Source organism: Capra hircus, chromosome 3 (assembly GCF_001704415.2).
Source record: "Capra hircus breed San Clemente chromosome 3, ASM170441v1, whole genome shotgun sequence".
NCBI classification, from domain to species: Eukaryota; Metazoa; Chordata; class Mammalia; order Artiodactyla; family Bovidae; genus Capra; species Capra hircus.
Genome location: NC_030810.1, coordinates 117,359,239 through 117,383,252, shown reverse-complemented (window position 1 = coordinate 117,383,252; position 24,014 = coordinate 117,359,239). Strand labels below are relative to the sequence as shown.

The following is a 24,014-nucleotide window of genomic DNA, read 5'->3' as shown; positions in this document are numbered from 1 at the left end:
ATGTTTACCAAGTGCATTACGGACAATTTGGATACATCTTTCTGAGAGTCAAGTACTGGAAAATTCTTCAGAAAAAATAGATGCTTGATACATAAGGCTTCTATCCCCCTGTCTTTCAGAAAAATGATAGCTCTACTGTCTACTACAGCATTTCTACGTTCTCCTCCATCTTGCCTCAGTGACGGCCTTGGGGAGTATGGCAGGAGACACAGAGCTTATACATGGGCTCAAGACCTGTCTCCATCGCTGACTAACTGTTGAACCTTGAGAAAAAGTAGTTAGCTTTTCTGAGCTTCGGTTTCCCTATCTATGAAATGGAGGACATACTGTCTGTTTCATAAGATTATCATGAAGATTAAATAAGATCCTTTATAAGAGGAGTATGTTTTGGGACCTCCCTGGTGATCCACTGGTTAAGACTCTGTGCTTCCAATGTCGGGAATGCAGGTTTGATCCCCTGTCAGGGAACTGTGCTATGCTTAGTTGCTCAATCATGTCCAACTCTTTGAGACCCCATGGACTGTAGCCCACCAGGCTCCTCTGTCCATGGGGATTCTCCAGGCAAGAATACTAGAGTAGGTTGCCATGCCCTCCTCCAGGGGATCTTCCCAACTGCAGGTCTCCCACACTGCAGGTGGATTCATTACCATCTGAGCCACCAGGGAAGCCCAAGAATACTGAAATGGGTAGCCTATGCCTTCTCCAAGGGATTCTCCCCGACCCAGGAACCAAACCAGGGTCATGGAACGAAGATCCCACAAACTACATGACACGGCCAAGAAAAAGGTAAGTATGTTGTGAAAAGTAGAATGCTAAGCCAGTATTTGCTGGGCTTCCCAGGTGGCGGTAGTGGTAAAGAACTCAGCTGCCAATGCAGGAGACATAAGAGCTGTGGGTTTTAATCCCTGGGTGTGGAAGATCATCTGTAGGAGGGTATGGCAATCCATTCCAGTATTCCTGCCTGGAGAATCCCATGGACAGTAGCCTGCCAGGCTCCCCTGTCCATGGGATCACACAGAGTCAGACACAACTGAAGCGACTTAGCACAGCACCAGCCAATATTTGGCTGTTGTTTCCTCGTTCAGTCACCAAACATTGTGGAGCATTTCCACGGCAGCAGGAGGCAACAGGACCACAAGGAATCATTCTTGAGACCCTACCTCCCTGTACCAACCTGAGCAGACAGCCCTGGGGCATTGTCAAGGCCACTACCTCCTCTCCAGCCTCATCCTCCCTTGTTTTTAGCCCAGCGTCTGTTCAGGTGATACAGACATCACTTCTGCCTTTTTCTGCCCACCCCGCGCGTCAAGGCCCTTGCTCACACTGCTTCCTCTTCTGCATTCTTTCTCCTGACTCTGCTCAGGAGGCAGCTGGCCTGCATTCAGATCCTGTGTTGCCCGAAGACTAGTCTCTTCACCTCCCCAAACCTCATTTTTTCCTATTTAAAATGGAGACAAGGCTGGGACTTCCCTAGTGGCCCAGTGGCTAAGACTTCACACTACCAGGGCAGGGGTCCCAGGTTTGATTCCTGGTGAGGGAACTAGATCCCGCATGCTATAACTGCAGATCCTGCATGAGACAACTAATATGCAGAGCAACCAAACAAATAAGTAAATGTAAGTGTTAAAAAATAAGTAAAATGGGGACAAGGCTGCTGCTGCTGCTGCTAAGTCGCTTCAGTCGTGTCCTGCTCTGTGTGACCCCATAGACGGCAGCCCACCAGGCTCCTCTGTCACTGGGATTCTCCAGGCAAGAACACTGGAGTGGGTTGCCATGTCCTTCTCCAAGGGGACAAGGCTAGTTCCAGCCTTACTGGGTTAAGATTAATCAGATAATACATGTGAAGGGCCATGAACAGTGGCCACACAGGGCAGATGCTGCATCAGGCTGGCTGTTGCTATTGCCACCACCATCCTCTCTCCAGAAAAGCACTCCTTCTTCCATGATGATGTGTCTCTATCCCCAAATAGACCGCATTGTGTTGAAGTGGTCTGCCTCTAAGTCCTCCCCAAATAACGTTGGCGTTCTCTGAGGACAGGGACCCTGTCTTATGAGTCTTGATGGTCTCTGTAACCAGACAGAGCCAGGCACATGGTACGAGTTCAAGAAATCATGGAACTGACTTCAAATATCCCTGTGGTGGTTTTTCTTTTTTCTTTAATACCATTTTTTATTATACAAGCAATTCATACATAAGCATATAAGGCAGAAAACAAAATCACCCTCAGCACCACTCTCAGAAATAACATGACATTTCAGTGTACACTCTAGGTGACTTCTGTCCTGTCTAATGGCATCTGAGCTTTGGGTCTGGAATGAAGACGCTACAGTTGGGTGGGACTTCAGTGTAACTGCTTTCCACAATTTATCTAATTAGGTGTGCAAGCAGGATGCTGCTAAAAGGAATTTGGCAAACTTCCCTGCCTTCGTATCTATTTGATCATGATTGTTTTTTTAACTGGAGTATAATTTGACCTACCACACTGTGTTAATTCCTGGTGTACAACATAGTGATTCAATATTTCTATACATTACAAAATGACCACCACGATGTCTAGTTACCATCTGTCGCCTTGGGGTGGTTTTTCTTTACTGTCAATTTTGACTGGAACAACAGTCCTTTCAGTGGAGCTAGTCATAGCCATGGGAGGATGGACTTAACCTATGATTTTATATGGTTCTGACTTCACTGTCATCATCAAAGTGGTCAGCTTCTAGCGCCTGCTTCTCCTGATGACCTTTACTTTTTCAGCCTGTCTTCCTGTTGCATGAGGGTCAGTTTCAGCGGCTCTGGAATGTGGTCTGTCTGTCTAGGGGCAGGGCTTGTGAATGAGCAGATGGTTATCATGGTCCTGGCTTGGAACATGAAGATTTACCCCCACAGCTGTATGCTCAAGAGCCCTGAAAAGTGATACACACGGGACAGGGCTTCCTGTTTCCCAGTTTTCATGTTGACATCTTTCAATCCACATGAGAGCATCTGGTCAGAAAGTGGACACTGAGAACTGTAGGCCTGGGCAGGACAGGGCGAGTGTTGTATAACTGCCCTTGGTATCAACCTTTGTATTACAGAAGAGCTGCTTCTGCAAGAGGCTGTTACCAGCTTCCTACCTGGCCTTCCCTACCTCCTCTGCTGTTCAGCTTTATCATTGCTGCCAAGAGAATGAAGAGCCCCAGTGGGGCCCAGGGGCAGTGACAGCTGAGACTCACAGAATCCATGCAGCATTTTTGGCCACAGAGTTCCAGACCATGAGGGAAAGCTGCTACTTAACCCCCACTGCAGTTATGTTCACAGAACCCCTGCCTCCCAGAGAGAGCTCCCTCCTGCTGAGTCCAAGGAATATACGTGAAATCCCAACTCCCGCAGATACCTGGAGGCAGGGCTGCCCCATCCCACAGTGTCATGACAACACAGGAGCTCACTCCTACTTCCTGGTCTGTTCCCCAGCTCCCGGGGCCTCTGGATGCCCCAACTGCACAAGACCCAATCAGGAGGCAGCACGTACCCCTTCTGAGAGCATCAAAACAGACCATCCTTCAAGACTGCTCCTATGACGTCTTAAATTCAAATACTCACTCTCAGGTCTTCCCCTGGACTCATCTCCCCTCTCATGGAGCCCTCTGCTTTCTCCCTGCCTCCTCACCTCTCAGGCGCATTATCATCATCCCTGATTTTGCAGCAGTCTCCATCCTCTTGCCTCTTCGGCAGGCATTCACCCTTCCACAAATTCACGAAACAGCACCATGAGCCAGACTCTGGCAGGTGCTGAGTCTGTAACAGTCATCAGAGTCTACGTGTCCAGTCAAGCATGAAGAGACAGAGATTAAGCCGTAAATGCAGTCACACATACGTAATTGCAAACAGTGATATGTTCTATGAATCTGGGCTCAATAAGAGACCTAGTTTAGCTCAGTGATCACGTGCAGACCAGAGAAGATCCCAGAGGAAGTAATACTTGCTCTGACAGCTGAGATTACTCAGTTAGCCACATTGACAGTGGGAGAAGTGCTTTCTCAACAGCGTGCGCCAAGGCCCTGAGTCAGGAAAGAGAAGGCACATTTCAGAACTATCATGGAAGCTGGTGGGGATGGAGAGCTGAGAGCCAAGGGAGTATAGTGTGAGGTGAAGCTGGGGAGAGAGTCAGAGACCAGAGTAGGTAAGGCCATGTGGAGCAAGTTAGGGCTCTGCGTTGTATTCTACCTGTGATAGGAAGCCTTTGAAGTATCGTAAACTGGGGAGGCCACCAGCCCAGCAAAACCCAAACCCCAGATTAATCCAGCATCTGCTTCCTGTGCCCGTACATCTGGGAAGAAGTCACACAGCCCTCTGGAAGTCAGGTGGGCTAGACTAATCAAGAAGCCCTTCACAGAGATTCAGAGGGTGGACATGACTTGGCTGTAGCTGAAAGTTCCTCGGTGAAGCCTAGAAATTGTAATGGACATAAAACCTAGCATTCCACTTACTTCCACATGGTGGATCCTCAAGAGGGCGTTATTATCTCCATTCTGCAGCTCAGACAACTGAGGCCTAGAAGAATCTGACTCCTGAGAGTCGAGCCGCTGAGAGACAGCTGGGAATGAGGGCCTGGAGCTTCTGCCTCCCAGTGTTTTTTCTGCCCCACCCAGCAGGGTCTGCAGAAGAAAGAAAATTCCCTTGGAAAGAGAGTGAATTGGAACATGGTGGGGCCACAGGCCATGCAGCTGTGATGCTGGTGTTCTTTCTGAATCCACGGTAGCTCCCACATGGCTTTGATGGGCTCTCAAATAAAGGAAAAGTCATAAAGCTCCAGCTTTCAACTGACCCTCTAAAAAGCACAAGGTTTCAGAAGCCTCTGTTGAAAGCTAGCTCCCCTCCTGGCTCTCAGGCTGACACCAGAATCATCAGAGCAGAGATGATCCATCCAAGGGAAAGAGCCAGTCCCCTGAGTGTTTGATGGAGGTGATCAACAGCTTGAAGGGAACTGGCTCAAAGTGTGTAAGCCTGGACTTCACACTGGGGAAGGCTGACTCCTGAGCCACCTTCCTCAGGGTGCAGAAGGAAACAGTGGCAGACACAGGTGCGCCCTGAATCAGCTGCATCTCCATACACTAATAATGAATTATCAGAACAGGAAATCAGGAAACAATCCCACTTACAGAAACATCAAGAATAAAGTACCAAGAACAAGTGCCCTCTGCCATCCCCGACACCCCAAAATGTTCTCTGGTTGAGCAGCACTCCTCGCCTTCCTCCTTCCTCCTCACATCCCGGTCACCATACCCACTGGGAACCAGACTACAGCCAGCTTTGGTTCCCTCCCCCATATTGCCTTGGGCACAGAAGGACTTCAAAAATTACATGTTAAAGGAATTAAACAATCAATGAGCAAAGCCCTGTCAATAAATACAGTTGTCCCTCAGTATTCACAGGATATTGGTCCCAGGACCCCTGGAGTATACCAGAATCTGGGAATGTCCAAGTCCATTATATAAAATGGCATAGTATTTTCATATAGCTTATACACATTCTCCCATATACTTTATTTATTTATTTTTATTTTTTTGGCCACACTCCATGGCATACGGAATCTTAGTTCCCCGACTAGGGATCTAACCTGTACCCCCTACATTGGAAGCATGGAGTCTTAACCACTGGACTACCAGGGAAGTCTTCCCATATACTTTAAATCATCTCTAGGTTACTTATACCTAGGTATAATACCTAACGCAATATGAGTGTGTAAATAGTTGTAAATACAATGTAGAAGTGAAGTGAAGTCGTTCAGTCATGTCCGACTCTTTGCGACCCCATGGACTGTAGCCTACCAGGCTCCTCTGTCCATGGAATTTTCCAGGCAAGAATACTGGAGTGGGCTGCCATTTCCTTCTCCAAGTGCTATGTAGATAGTTGGCAGGAGGAGATGGGAATGACTGAGGATGAGATGGTTGGATGGCATCACCGACTCAATGGATATGAGTTTGAGCAAGCTCCAGGAGATGGTTAAGGACAGGGAAGCCTGGCATGCTGCAGTCTATGGGGTTGCAAAGAGTCAGACAATACTGATGAACAACAACAATGGCAAATTTAAGTTTGCTTCTTGGAACTTTCTGAAATATTTTTCCCAATATTTTCAACGCACTGTTGGTTGAATCTGTGGATGCAGAACCTTTGGATGCCGAGGGCCTGTTGTAGTGTAACTTCTTAAAATTGGAAACACTATATGGCCATGTAGGAGGCACACCACACTCTGTCCCATGTTAGGGGAAAGAGCATGGCATCAAGGCATAAATCTCAGCTCTGTAGTTACTAGCCAGGAGAATGTAGATAAGTTACCAACTTCTGTCAGTCTAAGTTGCTGCATTTCCAAGTCAGGGCTTTGCCTCCCTCACAAGGACAGTTATGAAACCTGGACTAGTTGACCAAGGACCTAGTATGCTGCCTGAAGCATAGGAGGTGCTCAAGAAAAGGTATTTTTCTCTGTCTCTGAAGAGCCAAGTGCCTGAATCTGGGCCATGGAGAGAACTGCTTGGGTGTGAATCCTGGCCCCGTGGTTACTAGTCATGTGATCCTGGGCACCTCTTAATCTTTATGCATCTGTTTCCCCCTTTGCAAGATAGGATGGCAATAATATTGGGTTGGCCAGAAAGTTTGTTTGGGTTTTTCTGTCACATTTAACAGAAAAGCCCAAGTGAACTTTTTGGTCAGCCTAACAGAAAGCACCTGGTAGTGATTCAGATACAGTGAGGACAAGCGTGTGAGGACAAGCGTGTGAAGCACTTACCTCCGTTGGAACCGAGAGGGGCGTCCCACCCGGACATGCCGCACTGGGAAACACCGAGATGCCCCGCACGGAGCCCTCTGTGCCTGCGCATGTGCGGATCTCAACTCCCTGCACATGGCTGCTCCTTCCGTGTGCTAAGCAGGCACCTGTCTAATGAGTCCTCTTCATGGCTCTGTCACCAGAACACACACGGAGCTGCCAGCATCCTCATGGTCTGCCCCCAGCTTAGCTGCTGCTAGTAGCTCCCCACATCTGCTGCCCTGCTCAGCGTGCGCTGAAATGTGGCCTGGGATGAACACACAGTGGAAAGCTAATGAAAACAGTCAACTGTGATTTTCAAAGCCTGTGCGGCTACACGCCTCCGCCTCCATCCTCAGCCTGGTCCGTTCTGCGTCTCTGTGTCTGCCCCTCTCCTCAGCTTAGCCTGGTGAACCTGACCCTTCCCTCTGCCTCCTTTGCCACTGAAAGTGAAAGGAAGTCACACAGTCATGTCCAACTCTTTGTGATCCCATGGACTGCAGCCTGCCAGACTCCTCTGTGCATGGAATTCTCCAGGCAAGAGTACTGGAGTGGGTTGCCATTGCCTTCTCCAGGGGCTCTTCCCGACCCAGGGATTGAACCTAGGTCTCCTGCATTGCAGGCAGATTCTTTACCAACTCAGCTACTAATAATACCTTGGCCATTATTTGGCAGAATATAGGAGCTCCCTGAAGAAGCAGTGGAAGGATTTGGCAGCTGGAGAAGGGGAACAGGCGTATCCATGTTCTGCCAATGTGGCTCGCAGCTGCACCTGGCCCAGTGCTGGGGAGAGAGGACTGGTCCCAGCAGCCAGCGGCAGCAGCCAGCAGTCCTGTCCTTCTGCCATCAGGCCTCCCCTGGGGACCTGCAGTGTCACTATAGTGCCACCTGTACAGGGAACCAGTGTGTGGGGACTACTCAAGCAATCAGGCTAGGAAACGGTGGTCAATGCCTTTGGTTCCAGGCAAAAGGTGGTCACAGGTGCTGGGGAGATAGGTTCACACCAGCTCAGCCGCCTACTTGCTTTGTGACTTTGCCAAGTGATTTAACTTCCCTTAAGTGGGGAGAAAAAAAGGTGGAGGGAGTAGCAGTGCCTCCTTTGAAGCTGATGTGTCAGGCATTTAGTAGATTTGCTCGGCACACAGTAAGCCTCCAGCTCTTATGAGTAATAGCGGTATTAATAATACCTGACTTCTGAGAGTCTCCCCTCTGTCTGCCTTGATCTTCTCAACATTGTCAGCATGGCTGTTTTGCTCAGTCTGATTCTTCTGGTCTTGTTCTTGCTCCAATTAATGTATTTTTAACTTTGACTTTGTTTCCCAGCTTCCAGACTTTAACCTCTAGACCACTGAGGCCAAGGAGCCCACCCCCCAAAACCCTGCATTGGCCCCCCCCACCCCTCGGGCCACTCTTGAGCCCCAGTGCCCCACTCTTGGCTCAGTGGCACAGACCAGAGTCTGTTAGCCTCTCTACGTGCCTCCCTAACTCTAGTCCCCAAAGCATCCAGAGCTCTGTGGGATGTTCCTCGGGGCCAGCTGATGGGGTGGGCAAGAGAGGAAGAGGGCAACATTTCCCCTCTCCCAGGCTGGGATCAATGAGCCTTGAACAGCTCTGGTCCAAGGAGAAAGGTAAGGATGCTCCCTGACACAAGAGGGTGGGTGGCGCCCCTGCAAGCCTGCAGAGACTTGTGCCCAGGAGTCCTGCTCTGGTTCATTCATTCACTCAGATGGTAAATGTCTAGGGACTTCCTGTTCATCTCGGGGAAGATTTGGCAATTGTGTCATTACCCATATCTCCTTGATCTTGAAGAATTTTTCCCCTTTAATAGTCCTCAAATTAGATGGAAATCTAGAAATAATAACTGCTGTCCAGGCCAACAGACAGGAAGACTTCTGAGTTCTGGCCTCAGCCCCCATCCGTGTTAGGTGCAGATGACAGACTGGGGTGGCAGAGTGTCTGTCTCCTCCTCCGGGCTGCCCAGGGCTCCCAGCCAACCTTCCTCTTATTGCCTTCATCATACATATGTGCCACCATCAGATTCAGCCCCCAGAAAACTAGCCATATCTGTATAAATAACAGTTAAAGCTGCATATATTCTGGGGTAAAAGAGTCAATGAGACTGCTGAGCACGCAGGGCCAGATGGTGTCAGCTCACTGAGATGGAGTAAATGGGAGGACTTCAATATGTCCACCCCCAGGATCAACAGAAGATTCCGTACTAGGAATCCTTCTTGAATAACAACAAAAAAGAAAGAAGCAAACCACACCTCCTCCCAGTCAGGAACAAGAAAGAACAGGAAAAATGCAAAGAAAGAAAGAGATTGGATATTCACACTGTGAAAGGCCTTTTGTCATCACAAAGCTCCCAGATTCTAGGCTCCACTGGGAACTGGGATCCAGGCCATGTGAAGGCAAGTATGATGTCTCCTTCCATCACCAAGGCGCAGGTTAGAAGCCTGACAACTGGCAAGTCAGAGACGCCCATCGGGGCTCAAGAACTGCAGTGGCTCCCCAGCTGCAGGCAGTGTGGGAACCTCAGTCAGGATGATGTCAGACCCTGGAGTGGAGTGTGAATGAAGGGAAGCCACCATAAGTCCCCAGTGTTCCTGGACCTCAGGGAGAACAATTTGTGTGGGATCTTGTGTTCTGGAACAGTGCTATTCCCTGTCCTTGGGAAGTACCCATGACATTTCTCTTCTGAAACCAGAGCTTCTTCCTCTGTGGCCCTGCAAACCCTACTGGCCATCAGCACAAGGACTGAGGTCTTTGGTCAAAGAGCATAAGAGCTTATTCATGAGGCTGTTTGTTTCATTCTGTCAGTTTTATAGATGAAGAAATTGAGGATGAAAGGGCTGGTATTGGAGAAGGAGCCCCACAAGTCATCCCAGAAGAGCATGAGAGGGTAGTCTCTCACCAGGCTAGTAGCTTCCAAAAGAGGTATTTTAAAATTGAAACCCCTTCTCCCGTGAAATTGTATGCAAAATTTGACAGTGTTGGTGTCCTTGGTCCTCTGTGTTAACCACAAAGTCTGACTCAATGTTGAGAAGAAAGTTCAATTCAGTTCAGTTGCTCAGTCATGTCCAACACTTTGCAACCCCATGGAATGCAGCACATCAGGCTTCCCTGTCCATCACCAGCTCCTGGAGCTCTCTCAAACTCATGTGCATCGAGTTGGTGATGCCATCCAACCATCTCATCCTCTGTTGGCCCCTTCTCATCCTCTGTTGGCCCCTTGTCCTCCTGCCTTCAATCCTTTACAGCATCAGGGTATTTTCCAATGAGTCAGTTCTTCTCATCAAGTGGCCAAAGTATTGGAGCTTCAGCATCAGCATCAGTCCTTCCAATGAATATTCAAGGTTGATTTCCTTTAGGATTGACTGGTTTGATCTCCTGCTGTCAAAGAGACTCTCAAGAGTCTTTTTGTTTTTAATTTAAATTTACTTATTTTAATTGGAGGCTAATTACTTTACAATATTGTATTGATTTTGCAATACATCAACATGAATCAAGAGTCTTTTTAAACACCACAATTCAAAAGCATCAATTCTTCAGCACTCAGCTTTCCTTGATAGTTCAGTTGGTAAAGAATCCACCTGCAATGCAGGAGACCCCAGTTTGATTTCCTTTGTTGGGAAGATCCTCTGGAGAAGGGATAGGCTACTCACTCCAGTATTCTTGGGCTTCCCTTGTAGCTCAGCTGGTAAAGCATCTTCCTGCAATGCGGGAGACCTGGGTTCAATCCTTGGGTTGGGAAGATCCCCTGGAGAAGGGAAAGGCTACCCACTCCAGTATTCTGGCCTAGAGAATTCCAAGAGGGGTCTCAAAGAGTTGAACATGACTGAGCGACTTTCACAGCTTTCTTTATGGTCCAACTCTCACATCCATACATGACTACTGGAAAAACCATAGCTGGGATGGAGGGAATATACTTAGGTAGCCACATTACCTGCATAAAAGGAGGAAATACCTCTTACCCTTTGAGGATGCTTGGGTCCCAGCCAGTCAACATTCTCCCTAAATGAGCTGTGTCCATAATTACAGTTATCATTCATGAAGCACCTACTCTGTGCCAGGCACTAAAGAGATTGCTTTGCAAAGCTTTCTCATTTATTTCTAAAAGCAACATGTAAGATAGGTTTTATTATTATTCCCATCCTTGTTGGAAACTGAAAACCTGAGAAGCCTAGCTGTTTGCCCAAGGCTGTGTGGTGCGTCAGGAAGCGCTGTCCAGAGCTACACACAGGTCAGTGTCAGCCGCACCCGCTGCCTCCCCGTGTCGCCTCCAGTCGCCACTCGCCTGCCCAGCTCAATTCATCTTACATTATGTTGCCACTCCTCTTCCTCTTTTTTCTTCTCGAATGCGTCATGCTCATGATATGCAATCCTGTGAAGCATCTCATCACTTCTGATTGCAGAATAGATACACATTAATTATTTTTTATATAAGCCCAGTGACCCAGTGTTAGTCACTCAGTCATGCCGAACTCTTTGCAACCCATGGACTGCAGCCTGCCAGACTCCTCTGTCCATGGGATTTTCCAGGTAAGGATACTAGAGTGGGTTGCCATTTCCTTCTCCAGGGGCTGTTGCTGACCCAGGGATCAAACCCAGGTCTCCTGTACTGCAGGCAGATTCTTTACCAACTGAGCTACCAGGGAAGCTCCCTTTTATATGAGAAAACATACAAAATAAAAATAAAAGGGAATACCCATAACCTTATCATCATACTTTTAACATTTTGATGGTCTCCACCCAACAATATCTTTTTTAAATTTTAACTAAGATTCTACCTGTAGTAGCAGAATTCCAAAATAATAAGAAAAAAAAACACATGTCCACTTTCCCTCTTCCTCTGTCCACTATCTGTCTGCCTCATGGGATGCCATGCCCGAATTGTGCACCCACCACCACCCATCTCCTATGGCCTCTCCCACTGCCTGGGGAGCCGGGCCCATGGGCAGTGCTGACTGTCAGAAGGAGGGCACTCAGCACCAAGCCAGAAGCCCCAGGACACTTGTCCCAGTGCTTCTTCATCCAATCCCTTTGCATTCCTTTGGCTACCATATCAGGCCTGTCTCCCTGGTCTCTTGAAGAGCCTTCCCCATGTCATCCCCTCTGCTGCAGATGCAGCACATGGAAGTTCACACTCTGTTGTTCACTCCCTCTCAGGAGGTGAATTGTAACTGCAAATTGAGGATGAGGATGAAGAGGAGTCAAGCATTGAAAGAACTGGGAGAAGGGAGCTCTGGGCAAAGAGAACAGCAAGTCCCAAGGCCCAGAGGTGGGAAGGTGTTTTTTTCCAGGGTGAAGACAGCCAGTGTTGGTGGAGTGTAAGGAGCCGGGGAGGCAGTGGAGATGAGGCTGGAGAACTGACAGGGGGAAAATAATGCATTGTGGATGTTAAGTGCAAGGGATACCATCGTAGGAGTTTTCAGAGAAGTGAGGCATGACCTGACTTACATTTCTTAAAAACCACGTCTGTGGCTTGTGGGGGTAAGGTAAGTTTAGAGCTGGGGCCCAGCATTGCAGCATCCCAGTGAGAGGAGAAATGATGAGGAACAGGATGGGGGCCACGCACATAGAGAGAAAAGGTGAATTCTGGTCTCCAACTCATCAGGAGGTATGGTCTGTCACCTCAGGCTGGCTGTGAGCGCTTTGAGGGTAGATACAGACCCTCATGTGCCAGGGCCTGGTCAGCTCTGTAGCGGCCATAGCTCATCATTCCCACCCCACAGGCGTATGTGAGGATGCTCCATGGGTAAAGCTACCCCGGCCTGTAGCTCACTCTCGCTTTGCTCCAAGAAACTCAGAATGAGAGTCAGAGACAAACCATCCCCAGACATGACCCAGAAAACTGGCCACTGATCCAAGACCTCAGGGCTATCAAATAAGACAGCCCAGCAGAGGCCTCTGAGACAGGGGCTTCGAGATGGTAACTGACCTCCCAGTGGTGAAGGATAAGTACATACTAAAAGGTGTCTCCAGTGGTAGAGACACCCAGTCTAAACAGAACATGAGGGTGACTTACCAAAGAAGACTTTCACTCAAACGTGGAGTCTTGCCCAACACTGATGACTCTAAAAACACTGGAAATTGTCCTTTCTGCTGTGGGGGGAAAAATGCCTCCCTGTATGCCAGAAAGAAAAGGATGTGGTCAGGAAGGAAGGGGGAGGTGGGAGGGTGGTATTTACAGGCTTCTCAAGAGTCTGACATAAACAGAGCAGAATGAGGAAAAACCTAATTTTAAAACTTACTCTGTAATCATGGTGCAGACCATCTGAGAATCAGTATATGTGCCAGCACCCGGGCTGGGACTGGTGCCTGAGTGAGCCGAGGGCCCATGGACTTCATGACTCCCCTGGGTGACACAGGGTGCTGGCTTCACCCCACCCCCACCTCAGCCCTCTCCCAGTGCTGAGCCCTGTCCCCACCGACTCTTTCCAAAGGGGCGTGTCTCCGTCCTCTCCCTCTCAGCCTCCCCACCTGCCTTGGACTGCTGTTTCAGAGCCTCTTCTGCAGTGGGCCGTGGGGAGGAAAGATTCTGGGTGCTGCATGTGCCAAAAGTGATGCAGAGCAGGTTTCCTGGGACGTGGGCACAGGGCTCTTAGCACAGTCAGGAGAAAAGAAGCTGAATTCTCAGAAACCCCGGTGTGCTCTTTAAACTTCCCACATTCCTGACTGGTAACTCCATAGGTTCAGACCATGACATAAAGAGACAAGGTAGGGGCCTCTTTTCCACCTTCTAAATGCAGTTAAGTTTACACAGTGGTCAGACTTCCTTTAAGAGCAGGCTTGTGATGGTGGTTAGGCCAGAGACTCTCAGAACAGGGCCTGTGACATGACCAGGACTGAGGCTCAGCGGTGGAACTTGTCCTCTGCCATGCCTACACTAACCCTTTAGTTGCTGGACAGAACCAGAGCCCAAGGAAGAACCTGGGTAGCCTGGGAGGGTGCTCTTCGGGAGAGGGGAGTCAGTTTAGAACCATCCAGGATCTCAGAGCCTTCCCTGGCAGCTATACAGGCATGAAACCATCATCTCGTGTGTGGTTCTCTGATTCCCATCCCAGTCTCCATCAGAGGGTGTTAGTATCAACCGTGCCCTGCACACCTGCCCACTCCCTGTCTTGAAGAATGCTGCTGCCCCTGCCCACATCCACTTGGTGACCACAGGGCTTCCATGAGAGCAAAGCAAGGGTCCTTTAGAGAGGTTGCTCTGGCCCTCATGGACACTGGGAAAACTAGCTGGGTCTGGGTGGAGGCCTGTACTTAAATCCAGGGACTGGTTATTTAAATGAAATGCTTCACATAAGCTTGTTTGATTGAGATTTGCGTCTTTATTCTAGAAATGGGATTCAGAAAGCATGAAGGTTGCAGTAATGGATGTGTTCATTATCAGCTCCATTGGCGAGTCCATTAGCTGTGAGCTTCAGGTCAATGGCTGATTGTCTAAAACAAAAACACTGTGTTTATCACAATGAGGAGAAGGGTTGTTGGAGAAGGAGGGGAATGAGATGATAAGGATTAATATTGACCTAGTGTGTTACAGTTTACAAAGCAGTTGTTCACACATCACGTCACTTCATCTGATCCTTGGAATAGCCCTGAGATTAAAGAGGTGGGCTTATTTTCCTTCCTATTTTACACATGAGCAGCCTGAGGCTGACTTGCTAAGGTCAGCCAGCAGCCACCTTGGGACTGACATCCAAGACTCCTGAGGGCAGTCTTGGTGCTTCCTCCATCCATCACACCAAAGACTTCAAGGAAGGAAAGGTGAGATATAAAACTCAGAGGAGCTGTTCCCACAAGTGTGATGCAGTAGAAAAGGCAAGAGTTTGAGGTCAAGGAGATTCGGCTTTAAATCCTGGCACCGCCCCTTCCCCATCTGTATGACTTTGCATAGTTCTCTTTTCCTTATCCATGCTCAGTCGCTAAGTCATGCCCAGCACTTTTGTGGCCACGTGGACTGTAACCCACCACGCTCCTCTGTCCAGGGGATTTTCCAGGCAAGACTACTGGAGTGGGTTGCTATTTCCTCCCCCTTTCCTCATGTAAGAACACCACATAATAGTCCCTGCCTCTTACAGTTGCAGCCAAGTGCTTGCACATGCAAGGGTCCTGTGGTTGTTTGTTTCCTTTCTCTCTAACCCTGTCCCATCTCTGTTCCTTGCGCTGTGCTCAGTCACTTCAGTCATGTCTGACTCTTTGCGACCCTATGGACTGTAGCCCACCAGGTTCCTCTGTCCATGGGATTCTCTAGGCAAGAATACTGGTGTGGGTTGCCATTCCCTTCTCCAAGGGATAAGTAAGTTATATAATATGTTGTGGTTGTTCAGTTGCTAAGTCATGTCCGGCTCTTTGAAATCCCATTGACTGCACCATGCCAAGCTTCCCTGTCCTTTCCTATCTCCCGGAGTTTACTCAAACTCATGTCCATTGAGTCAGTGATGCCATCCAGCCATCTCATCCTCTTTCGGCCCCTTCTTCTCTTGCTTTCAATCTTTCCCAGCATCAGGGGCTTTTCCAATGAGTCAGCTCTTCACATCAGGTAGCCCAAGTATTGGAGCTTCACCTTCAGCATCAGTCCTTCTAGTGAATACTCCGGGTTGGTTTCCTTTAGGGTTAACTGGTTTGATATCCTTGCAGTCCAAGGGATTCTTAAGAGTCTTCTCCAGCACTACCCTTTGAGAGCATCAATTCCTCAGCGCTCAGTCTTCTTTCTAACTCTCACATCCATACATGACTACTGGAAAAACCATGGACCTTTATCAGAAAAGTGATGTCTCTCCTTTTTAATGTCTAGGTTTGTCATAGCTTTTCTTCCAAGGTGCAAGCATCTTTTAATTTCATGGTTGCAGTCACCATCCAGTGATTTTGGAGCCCAAGAAAATAAAGTCTGTCACTGTCCATCTTTTCCCCATCTACTTGCCATGAAGCAATGGAACTGGATGCCATGATCTTAGTTTTTTTAATGTTGAGTTTTAAACCAGCCTTTTTACTCTCTTTTACCTTCATCAGGAGTCTCTTTAGTTCCTCTTTGCTTTCTGCCATTAGGGCAGTGTCATCTACATATGTGAGGTTATTGGTTATCTTGATTCCAGCTTCTGATTCATCTAGACTGGCATTTTGCATGATGTACCCTGTGTATAAGTTAAATAAACATATAAGTTAAATATATGTACTCTGCATATGTCTAATATTGTATATTAGACTGCTGTGGAGAAAAATGAAGCAAAGATGGGGGATGCGGAGGGCTGGGGCAAGAAGTTTTGATTTTAAATATGGTGATCAGGAAAGATTGCACTGAGATTCAGGAAATCAGGAAAGATTGCCAGGAATGATGGGGGCAAAGGGTAAAGCCTTCCAGATAATTAAAATCCAGGACTTATAAAGACCTGGAGATATCCATGGAAATGCAGAAGAAAGCTTCCTGGAGGAGATAGTACATGCAATGATCCTCAAATATCAGGCAGTTACACACAGTAAACTTTAGGAGAGGAAAGAGCAGTGCAGGCAGAGGGCACAGCATGAGCAAAGGGCCAGAGGTGAGAAACAGCATGGTTTATGGGGACAGGAAGGCCAGGCCACAGAGGGCCACAAATGTCCTATTAAGGAACTTAAATTTTTCCTGTAGGTTGTGCCAGTGATGTCCATGTAAAGGAGACTATGAAGGGTTTTAGGCAGAGAAAAGACATAATCATATCTGCATATTTGAACATCAGTGCAGCCTGGAAGATGAATTTAAGAGGAATCAGAGTTGGATGCAGAGAGACCAGTTGTGGACCATTATAGTAGACCAGGTAAGAGATGCTGAGGGCTTGGCTTAAACGAGGGCAGTGAGAGTTTGATGGAGAAAGGGAGATAAAGTCAAGCATCACCTATGGGAAAAAATTCACAATATGCAGTAACACAGTGGCTGTGGCAGTCTAGGACAGGGCAGAGGAAGAGCCAAAAATGATCACACTTCTGGCCTGGAAGATGGGATGAGCAGTGGGCCAATGCCTGCAGCAGAGACAGGGTGAAAGGACCAAGTTTATGCTGAAGGTCGCTCAGTCATGTCCAACTCTTTGTGACCCCCATCGACTTTACTGTCCATGGAATTCTCCAGGCTGGAATACTGGAGTGGGTAGCCATTCCCTTCTCCAGGCAATCTTCCCAACCCAGGCATTGAACCCAGGTCTCCCACATTGCAGGTGGATTCTTTACCAGCTGAGCCACATGGGAAGCCCAAGAATACTGGAGTGGGTAGCCTAGCCCTTCTCCAGCAGATCTTCCCAACCCAAGAATTGAACAGCGGTCTCCTGCATTGCAGGCTGATATTTTACCAACTGAGCTATCAGGGAAGCCCAAGTTTATGGCGGATGTGGTGATTTAGTTTAGGTCATGTGTAATTTGAAGTGATTCTGGCATCTCATTTGAAGTAGTTGTAATAGTTATAGAATGATTCTAGTGGTGCTATTTTTGGAACTTATCAGGGATCTCTGCAAACTATTACAAAAGCTGCATTAACCAGTTATGCATTTTATAGGCATAACTCTTTTTGTAAAAATCCACTACCTTGGAATGCACATTAATAACTATTTCTCATAATAGAAAGATGATATGATACTTTTCAAAAAGAAACCTACTCTCAATCACTAGGCTTAAGTCAGTGAGTTTTGGCTGCTTCCAAAATCAAACACTTCCTTAACCATTGTAGTAGTCCTGGGGCACCTGGAGCTGTGAAAGAGACCATACCTCAGACCTGAGGGATTTCCAATAGACCAGTGGACAAAGTCACAGCAATGGGTGGAATGAACAAATGTGTAGCCTCCCAAGGTCACCACATTCACTGGCTACACTTTCCAGATGCATTTGTGTTGATGTGATGATTGTTGTTCAGTTGCTAAGTCATGTCTCTTTGCGACCCCATGGACTGCAGCACTCCGGACTTCCCTGTCTTTCACTGTCTCCTGGAATTTGCTCAAGTTCATGACCATTGTGATGATTAAGAAGCCTGTTTCACTTCTCTGTTCCAGAGAATCTTCTAAGACAAGGGTATCATCTTTCTCTTTCAAGATAGGCACAAGAGTGCAACTTTATTTTATTATCTCTGTTTTCAGAAAATCTGGGACCAAACTAAGCTTTGGGCCCAAGTCTCTGCTCACATAATTTTGTGTAGGAAAATAGAGGCAAAGTATGAACTGTAAATACTTTATAGAAAAAAATAATTAAATGGCAAGATATTCAGCCCAGAAAAGGACAGCATTATAACAAGCCAAATTCCCTAAACAACATTCTACAGCCGGCCCAGTGTTTAGGACAGGAGAGCAAGTACAGTTTTACACTATTGAGAATACTTGTCCTCCAGTCCCACAGAGGAAACCACAGGCCAGCGGAGCCTGGTCACTGTAACCAGTGAAGAAGTAGGTTGGAGCAACACAGAAAATGAGTGCCTTGTGACTGAATAATTGTAGCAATCCTTTGACTTGGGACACAAAGCTACCTCCAGTGTGGTTGTTTCATCAACCCAGCAAGCAGTTCGGTTCTCACTTGACCTGACCCTTGTATGATTATATCCCACTCAAACAACACTTATTCCCCTTTGTACAGTAATAAGCAGCTATAGAATTATCTGGCAGCTACTCCTTGGTCCAGCTACAACTAGCACAGGTAACAAAATTGTAACAAAATCTCTAACTTTCTGCACCAAGTCAATTCCTCTTACTTAGTTTCTGCTAACCATTATACACTGCAGTTATTGCCAGCAGTTATTAAGGGCATGGAGGCAAGATAAAGGGTTCTTGAAGCTGTGAGCTCACCTCCTCTCCAGGCAATCCAGCCTTCCCTTCCCTTCAGGCTGGGTCTGACTAGCATAGGGAACGCTGGGGTGGAGGGTGGGGTGGGGGCAGTGGCAGCAGGAGGCAGCAGTTAGTGTCCTTGTGTGAAGGATTCTGAGACAGTTCAGTATTAACCTGGCAACGTAGCTCCCTTTCAGGTGATTGGTATAAAGTCCTGCAGGATCTCTGTCACTTTGTAAGAGGAAGAACATTGTATAGAACAAGACTACCTCTTTGCTGATGAGTGGCGCAGTCTCCTTTCTTTCCTTAATTATTAAATTCTTACACAATATTACTGAGTTATTCTTGGTCCCAGGAAAGGATATATGGAGGTTGCATAGCCAGACTCTGCTGACTCAATATCTGCCCCCAGTAGCGTCCAGTCCAGCTTCCCATGGCTGCTCTGGGAGCTGCTAGATCATTGGACAGCCTGAATCCCCTCCACTCTGGCTTCTTCCAGCATCGTGTAAGGCCACTTCAGAAGGCATTGTTGCTTTGTGGTCAAAAGCATAGACTTTGGAGTCAGACGACTCCCAGCCCCACGCCTTACAGCTTGTAGAACTCTTGCATGTGCCTTAATATTTTTAAGTGTCCATCCTCTCAAGTATAAATGGAAATAAAAATATATTTATCTTGTGAGATATTTTGAGCATTAACTGAGATAACATAAAAAACTCAGCACAGTGGTTGGAATAGAGTAAGCACTCAATAAGTATCAGCTATGATGATGATGAAGAATATTCCATAGCATTGGAGGAGAAACATGGGCTAAGAATATGGGCATATCTTCTCCTCCTTCCTTCCGTTCAAAGTTAGAAGCAGCCAGGAGGAGTAACAAAGTGCCCAGAATGGTGTGTTTGCTAAACTAAGCAATTAAACTTCCAGGCTGGACTTAAAGGTGATGGGAGAACAGCACAATAGACTATGTATGCCAATCTGTGGCACAACTTGCACACTGAAGTGGTTTCCCAAAGGTGACCCTTATCTCCTATTACAAGTTTCTATGTGCAGGTTTTCTAAATACTGGATTGGCCAATGACTAGAATTTAAACATTTTTCTTTGTTGAGTAGAAATCTACTATTGTGATTTCATATGAAACCAGTATAACCTTTAACCTTAGCTCTCTTTGCCCTCCTTTCCACATGCAACTTCCTTACAAGTATGTCAAATTCCAACCACCATCTTTTCTTAACAAACAAACCTTACATAAGCTCACACTTCCTGAGAAAGTATTTTTATTCAGTTGAATACCTCTAAATAGTTCATTACAATTATACGGTTGCAGATAGTTGATGCCTTTGTGGATCTCACAAATGCTTCTTTGAGATTTTTGCTCTCTCTTGAACTACTTATGGCTTAACTTGATTTGTATTGGTGTTGCATTTTTGTTCTGTTTTGATTTGTTCTCATTTAATCCTGAAGCAGCACAGCATAGACATTTTTTACCTGAATTCCCCCTCTAAACTTCCCATTTTGCCCAAGTTGACTGTTAGTAAGTGGTGGGCACCTCTCCAGCTTTTAAAAATTCATTCAGCCTCTTCTTTTCTTGTACATCTCTTCTGCTTTGCCAGGTCAAGCTGGGAACTGCCTGACTTGAGGGAAGGGAGAGTGAAAGCCATCAGTGACTCAGATGGGGTGAGCTACCCTTGGTACGGGAACACCACAGAAACTGTGACCCTGGTTGGCCCCACCAACAAGATCTCCAGGTTCTCCGTCAGCATGAATGACAATTTCTACCCCAGTGTGACATGGGCGGTGCCAGTGAGTGACAGCAATGTGCCGCTGCTCACACGGATCAAGAGGGACCAAAGTTTCACTACCTGGCTGGTGGCCATGAACACGACCACGAAAGAGAAGATCATTCTGCAGACCATCAAGTGGAGGATGAGGGTGGACATTGAGGTGGACCCTCTTCAACTTTTGGGGCAACGGGCCCGCCTGGTGGGCAGGACTCAGCAGGAGCAGCCCCGGATCCTGAGCCGGATGGAGCCCATACCCCCCAACGCACTAGTGAAGCCCAATGCCAACGATGCCCAGGTCCTCATGTGGAGGCCCAAGCGGGGGCCACCTCTAGTTGTGATCCCTCCTAAGTAGAAGCAGACTGGCCTGACTGTGTGTGGAGCATATGCCACTGAGACATGCAGTGAGCCAGGGGTGGCAGGAGCCAAACTGAGTTTCTGAGCCAAAGCAGACCTCATGGTTTGCCAGCCTTTGCAGCCACTTGTGAAGAGTAGAGCTGCTCCTTGGTTGGTAGAACCATAGTCCTTAGGAAAAATCCCTTCCTTTTAGGAATAAAGAAAATCGCTGCTCTGAAAGACTTGCTGTGATTGCCATGCAAGTAGCCATATTTTGGAGCTGACCAGGATGATTCTTTTATCTGAACTATTGACCATTTCTTTCCTGTGAGAGGCAGGGGATGGAAACAAAATTAAACAGTGCCTGTGGCAAATGCTGCTTCCCAACCAATTAGAAGTGAGAGTGAAAACATCCACATCAGGTGTTTGTAAGACATATGTCCCATTGTCTAACTGGAGGGTGCTGGGGAATGGGGCGGAATGAAAGTGAATGGGCAATGGAAGGAGGAGGGGATAACTTTGTTACTGCAAAGTAATACCTATGCATGTATTAGTTAATCATCAGATCATCAACACACTTACTGAAATGAAAGAAACGCTAAGAAAACAATATGTTGCTTCTGTTCCGAGGGAGAGCCTCCTAGGAACTGTCCAGGGTGCTGACGGTGGTTCTAGTTGATGATGATGACAGCATTTCCATCTACCCACATCTTTCCAAAAACTGTTTATTCAAAGTATCCTCAATCACAGTATTTGGATAGATAGTTTCTGAATTCTGCAATAGCTGTGACATTTGGGGCCTTCACCATGTTTTTACTGAAACCCAAATTGTGATTTTGTTTACAGCTGCTGCTTCTCTTCCTATTACCAGCCCTAATTTACAAAAAGATAATTGTTTATAAGGCTTGAACCCATGTAGAGTTTCGAGACCATTTCAACAAGTAAGGATAGCATTTAGCTGTTACACATTCACACATGCAAACACCCATGCCAGCATGATTGCTGGCAGGACCTGCTAGCTGTATCTGCTTGTGTGCTTATAGCCTTTCTGCATACACAGTACATATGCTGTGTATCTGTATATGTTTATTTTAGCTCAGTTTCACAGAAGCTCAACTTCAACTGCTTGAGCATTTGTGAGAACGTGCTTCATAATGCTTAACTTCAGACTCTTAATGAAAATCTGAGCTACTCACAGCAAACAAACCTGTATTGGTGAGATCCAACCAATAAGGATGAAAGGCCATATTTCCTCTAGTCAGGACAATATAAGTTTTTAAAGGTATCCAATCTTTGCCATAAGGATCACCACAAAAAGAACTTTAAAGTCATTACAAAAGAGCTTTTCCTTTTATTCTTGATAGTGCTAATTTTGATAGATAGATAGATAGATCCTTGTTCAAAACCCTCCATGCAAAATAATTCTAAAACTCCCACAATACCATTGTGGATTTTATGAGTGGATATTGCCAGCCTAATTTCAGAGCCGAGAGAGTTAACGTTCATGCAATTATTATAATCCCATGGTTGGCTCCACTGATCTATCTTTTATCTGAGTTTGAAGATGGAGAATAAAAAGCAGGAAGACTTGTTTATTACTTTTATCAAAAATGGAGTTTGGTCTTATTTACTTCAGGTTACTTCATGTCACAGGAGTAGGTGCTTATTTACATGAGAAGTTTAGCAGATCCACTCCAAATTTTAACCTCATATCCTAACCACCAACTACTGTCTATAGATTAGTTATTGATGGCAAGCTGAGCTATTTATAACACCACATTCATGACACAGCAGTGACTCACAGAAGACCTAGAGACATTCCATTTAGAAACAGTTCAACTGTTACGTTTGGATTTCCCTGTCCTTTCCTATCTCTCCTTATTTTATGGGAGAGGTAGTCTCAGAGAGCTCCATGGTTTAAATACAAAGCTGCTTAATTTTCCATGTTGACATCAGAAATAGGAATCTCTCCCTGTGATTGAATTAGATGTTACCCTTATGGAATTCTGGAGTGTGGATACTGATCCTGAAATCTAATCCTTATGGCCCTACTTTAAGAAAACCTGATATTTAAAAATCTAAAATTGTAACAAACAGAAGGTTAAAGAGGAAAGGTTTTTTTTATATTACAAAATGCTACACATGATTTCTGCCCATGAAAATATGATATGACTTACACAATTATGTTTACATATAGCATAACTTTTTCAAGGGCATATCTGTATTTATAAATGCTACATACTTGGTTAGACATTTTTTCCCACTGAAAACTCACATTTTCTAGAGTTTTAAAAGAAATTGCCCTGGGCAAGTTTTCTGGAAAATTAGGTAATAACAAAAATGAGAGAAATAGGAATGTACTTATAAAAGTTAAAGGTACTGTGCAAATATACATTATGACTACTGTCAGTGATAGTGCTGTGAACTCTTAGTTGGGTATCTCAGTTCTGAAGTCAGCCTGGCAGAATGTTCTGTTGCTCTGCAGCCTATTATTTTGAAGTTAGAGTTGCTTTACAAGGAAATAGCGTCTTTTCTGTCATCCATAGGTCATTACCTTTCAGCTTCATCAGATATTGCCAAATGAAAGGCTCTCCAACAAGAGTGAATTCATCTTGAAATCTCTGTTTGGGTCACCTCCATCCTCCCATCAAGCCTTTCTTTCCCTGACAGTCCTTGTGTCTGACACCAGATGCCATCAGTTTAAAGGGGTTCGTGTGGTGCCTCTATTAGGTTTTAGTTGGGTAGTCTTAGTACTATATTTGAATTCTAAACACACATACATACCACAACAGTCTCTTAGTGGCACAAGAGTTTTTAATTGCTGTGTGGGAAAGAGCATTTTATTAAATCATAAATTCCTCATAGATTCCTTTGAGATTTTTTTTTCCATAATCTCAAGGAAATTGAGGTCTCATCTATTCAGGGTCACATCATTCTCAGGGTCATAATCAGCAGCAGAGCCGAGAGAAGACCTGGGTCCCCATATCTCGTATCACAGCATTGTCACACTCACCTGAGACCCGTAGTTCTCCTCTTGGCTCCAGGCAAAACATTGTCACAGTCCTTGAGCCATTCACCCTCTTAGCACTAGAGACAATGAAATCCATGCTTTAAAAAACAGTTATGTCCAAGAAATGAATGTTCCTGATTCTCTTTTACCTATATCAACTGATTTGAACTCTTAGTCTGGGTCTTTGCAGCATCTTACATTCCCAGCTTGTTGCTTTGGTCCACAGCACCCAAGAAGGTTGGAAGCTAGTTCTTTCTCTGTCTTCTTTTCCATGGGCCTTTTTGCAGCTCTTTTCTGGAGCTAGGAATATCTCATAGGTCAAAATCATGTTCT

At 46.3% G+C, this 24,014-nt stretch overlaps 1 protein-coding gene across 2 annotated transcripts in view; it reads left to right on the top strand.

Annotated features, from left to right (window-relative positions):
• The window catches only part of FAM78B (family with sequence similarity 78 member B), a 93,057-nt gene extending 72,146 nt beyond the window's left edge, over positions 1 to 20,911 (top strand). The window contains exons 1-4 of one of the 2 annotated variants that reach the window (XR_001917889.1): positions 707 to 786; positions 11,949 to 12,060; positions 16,411 to 16,576; positions 20,168 to 20,252. Coding sequence is in view for 1 of the 2 variants with exons in the window: in XM_005677089.2 (XP_005677146.2) it covers positions 20,168 to 20,690 (523 nt within the window). In the remaining variant the exon portion in view is untranslated. Of the gene's footprint in view, positions 1 to 706; positions 787 to 11,948; positions 12,061 to 16,410; positions 16,577 to 20,167 lie in introns of those variants that run through there. The other variant, XM_005677089.2, reaches the window with a different exon arrangement.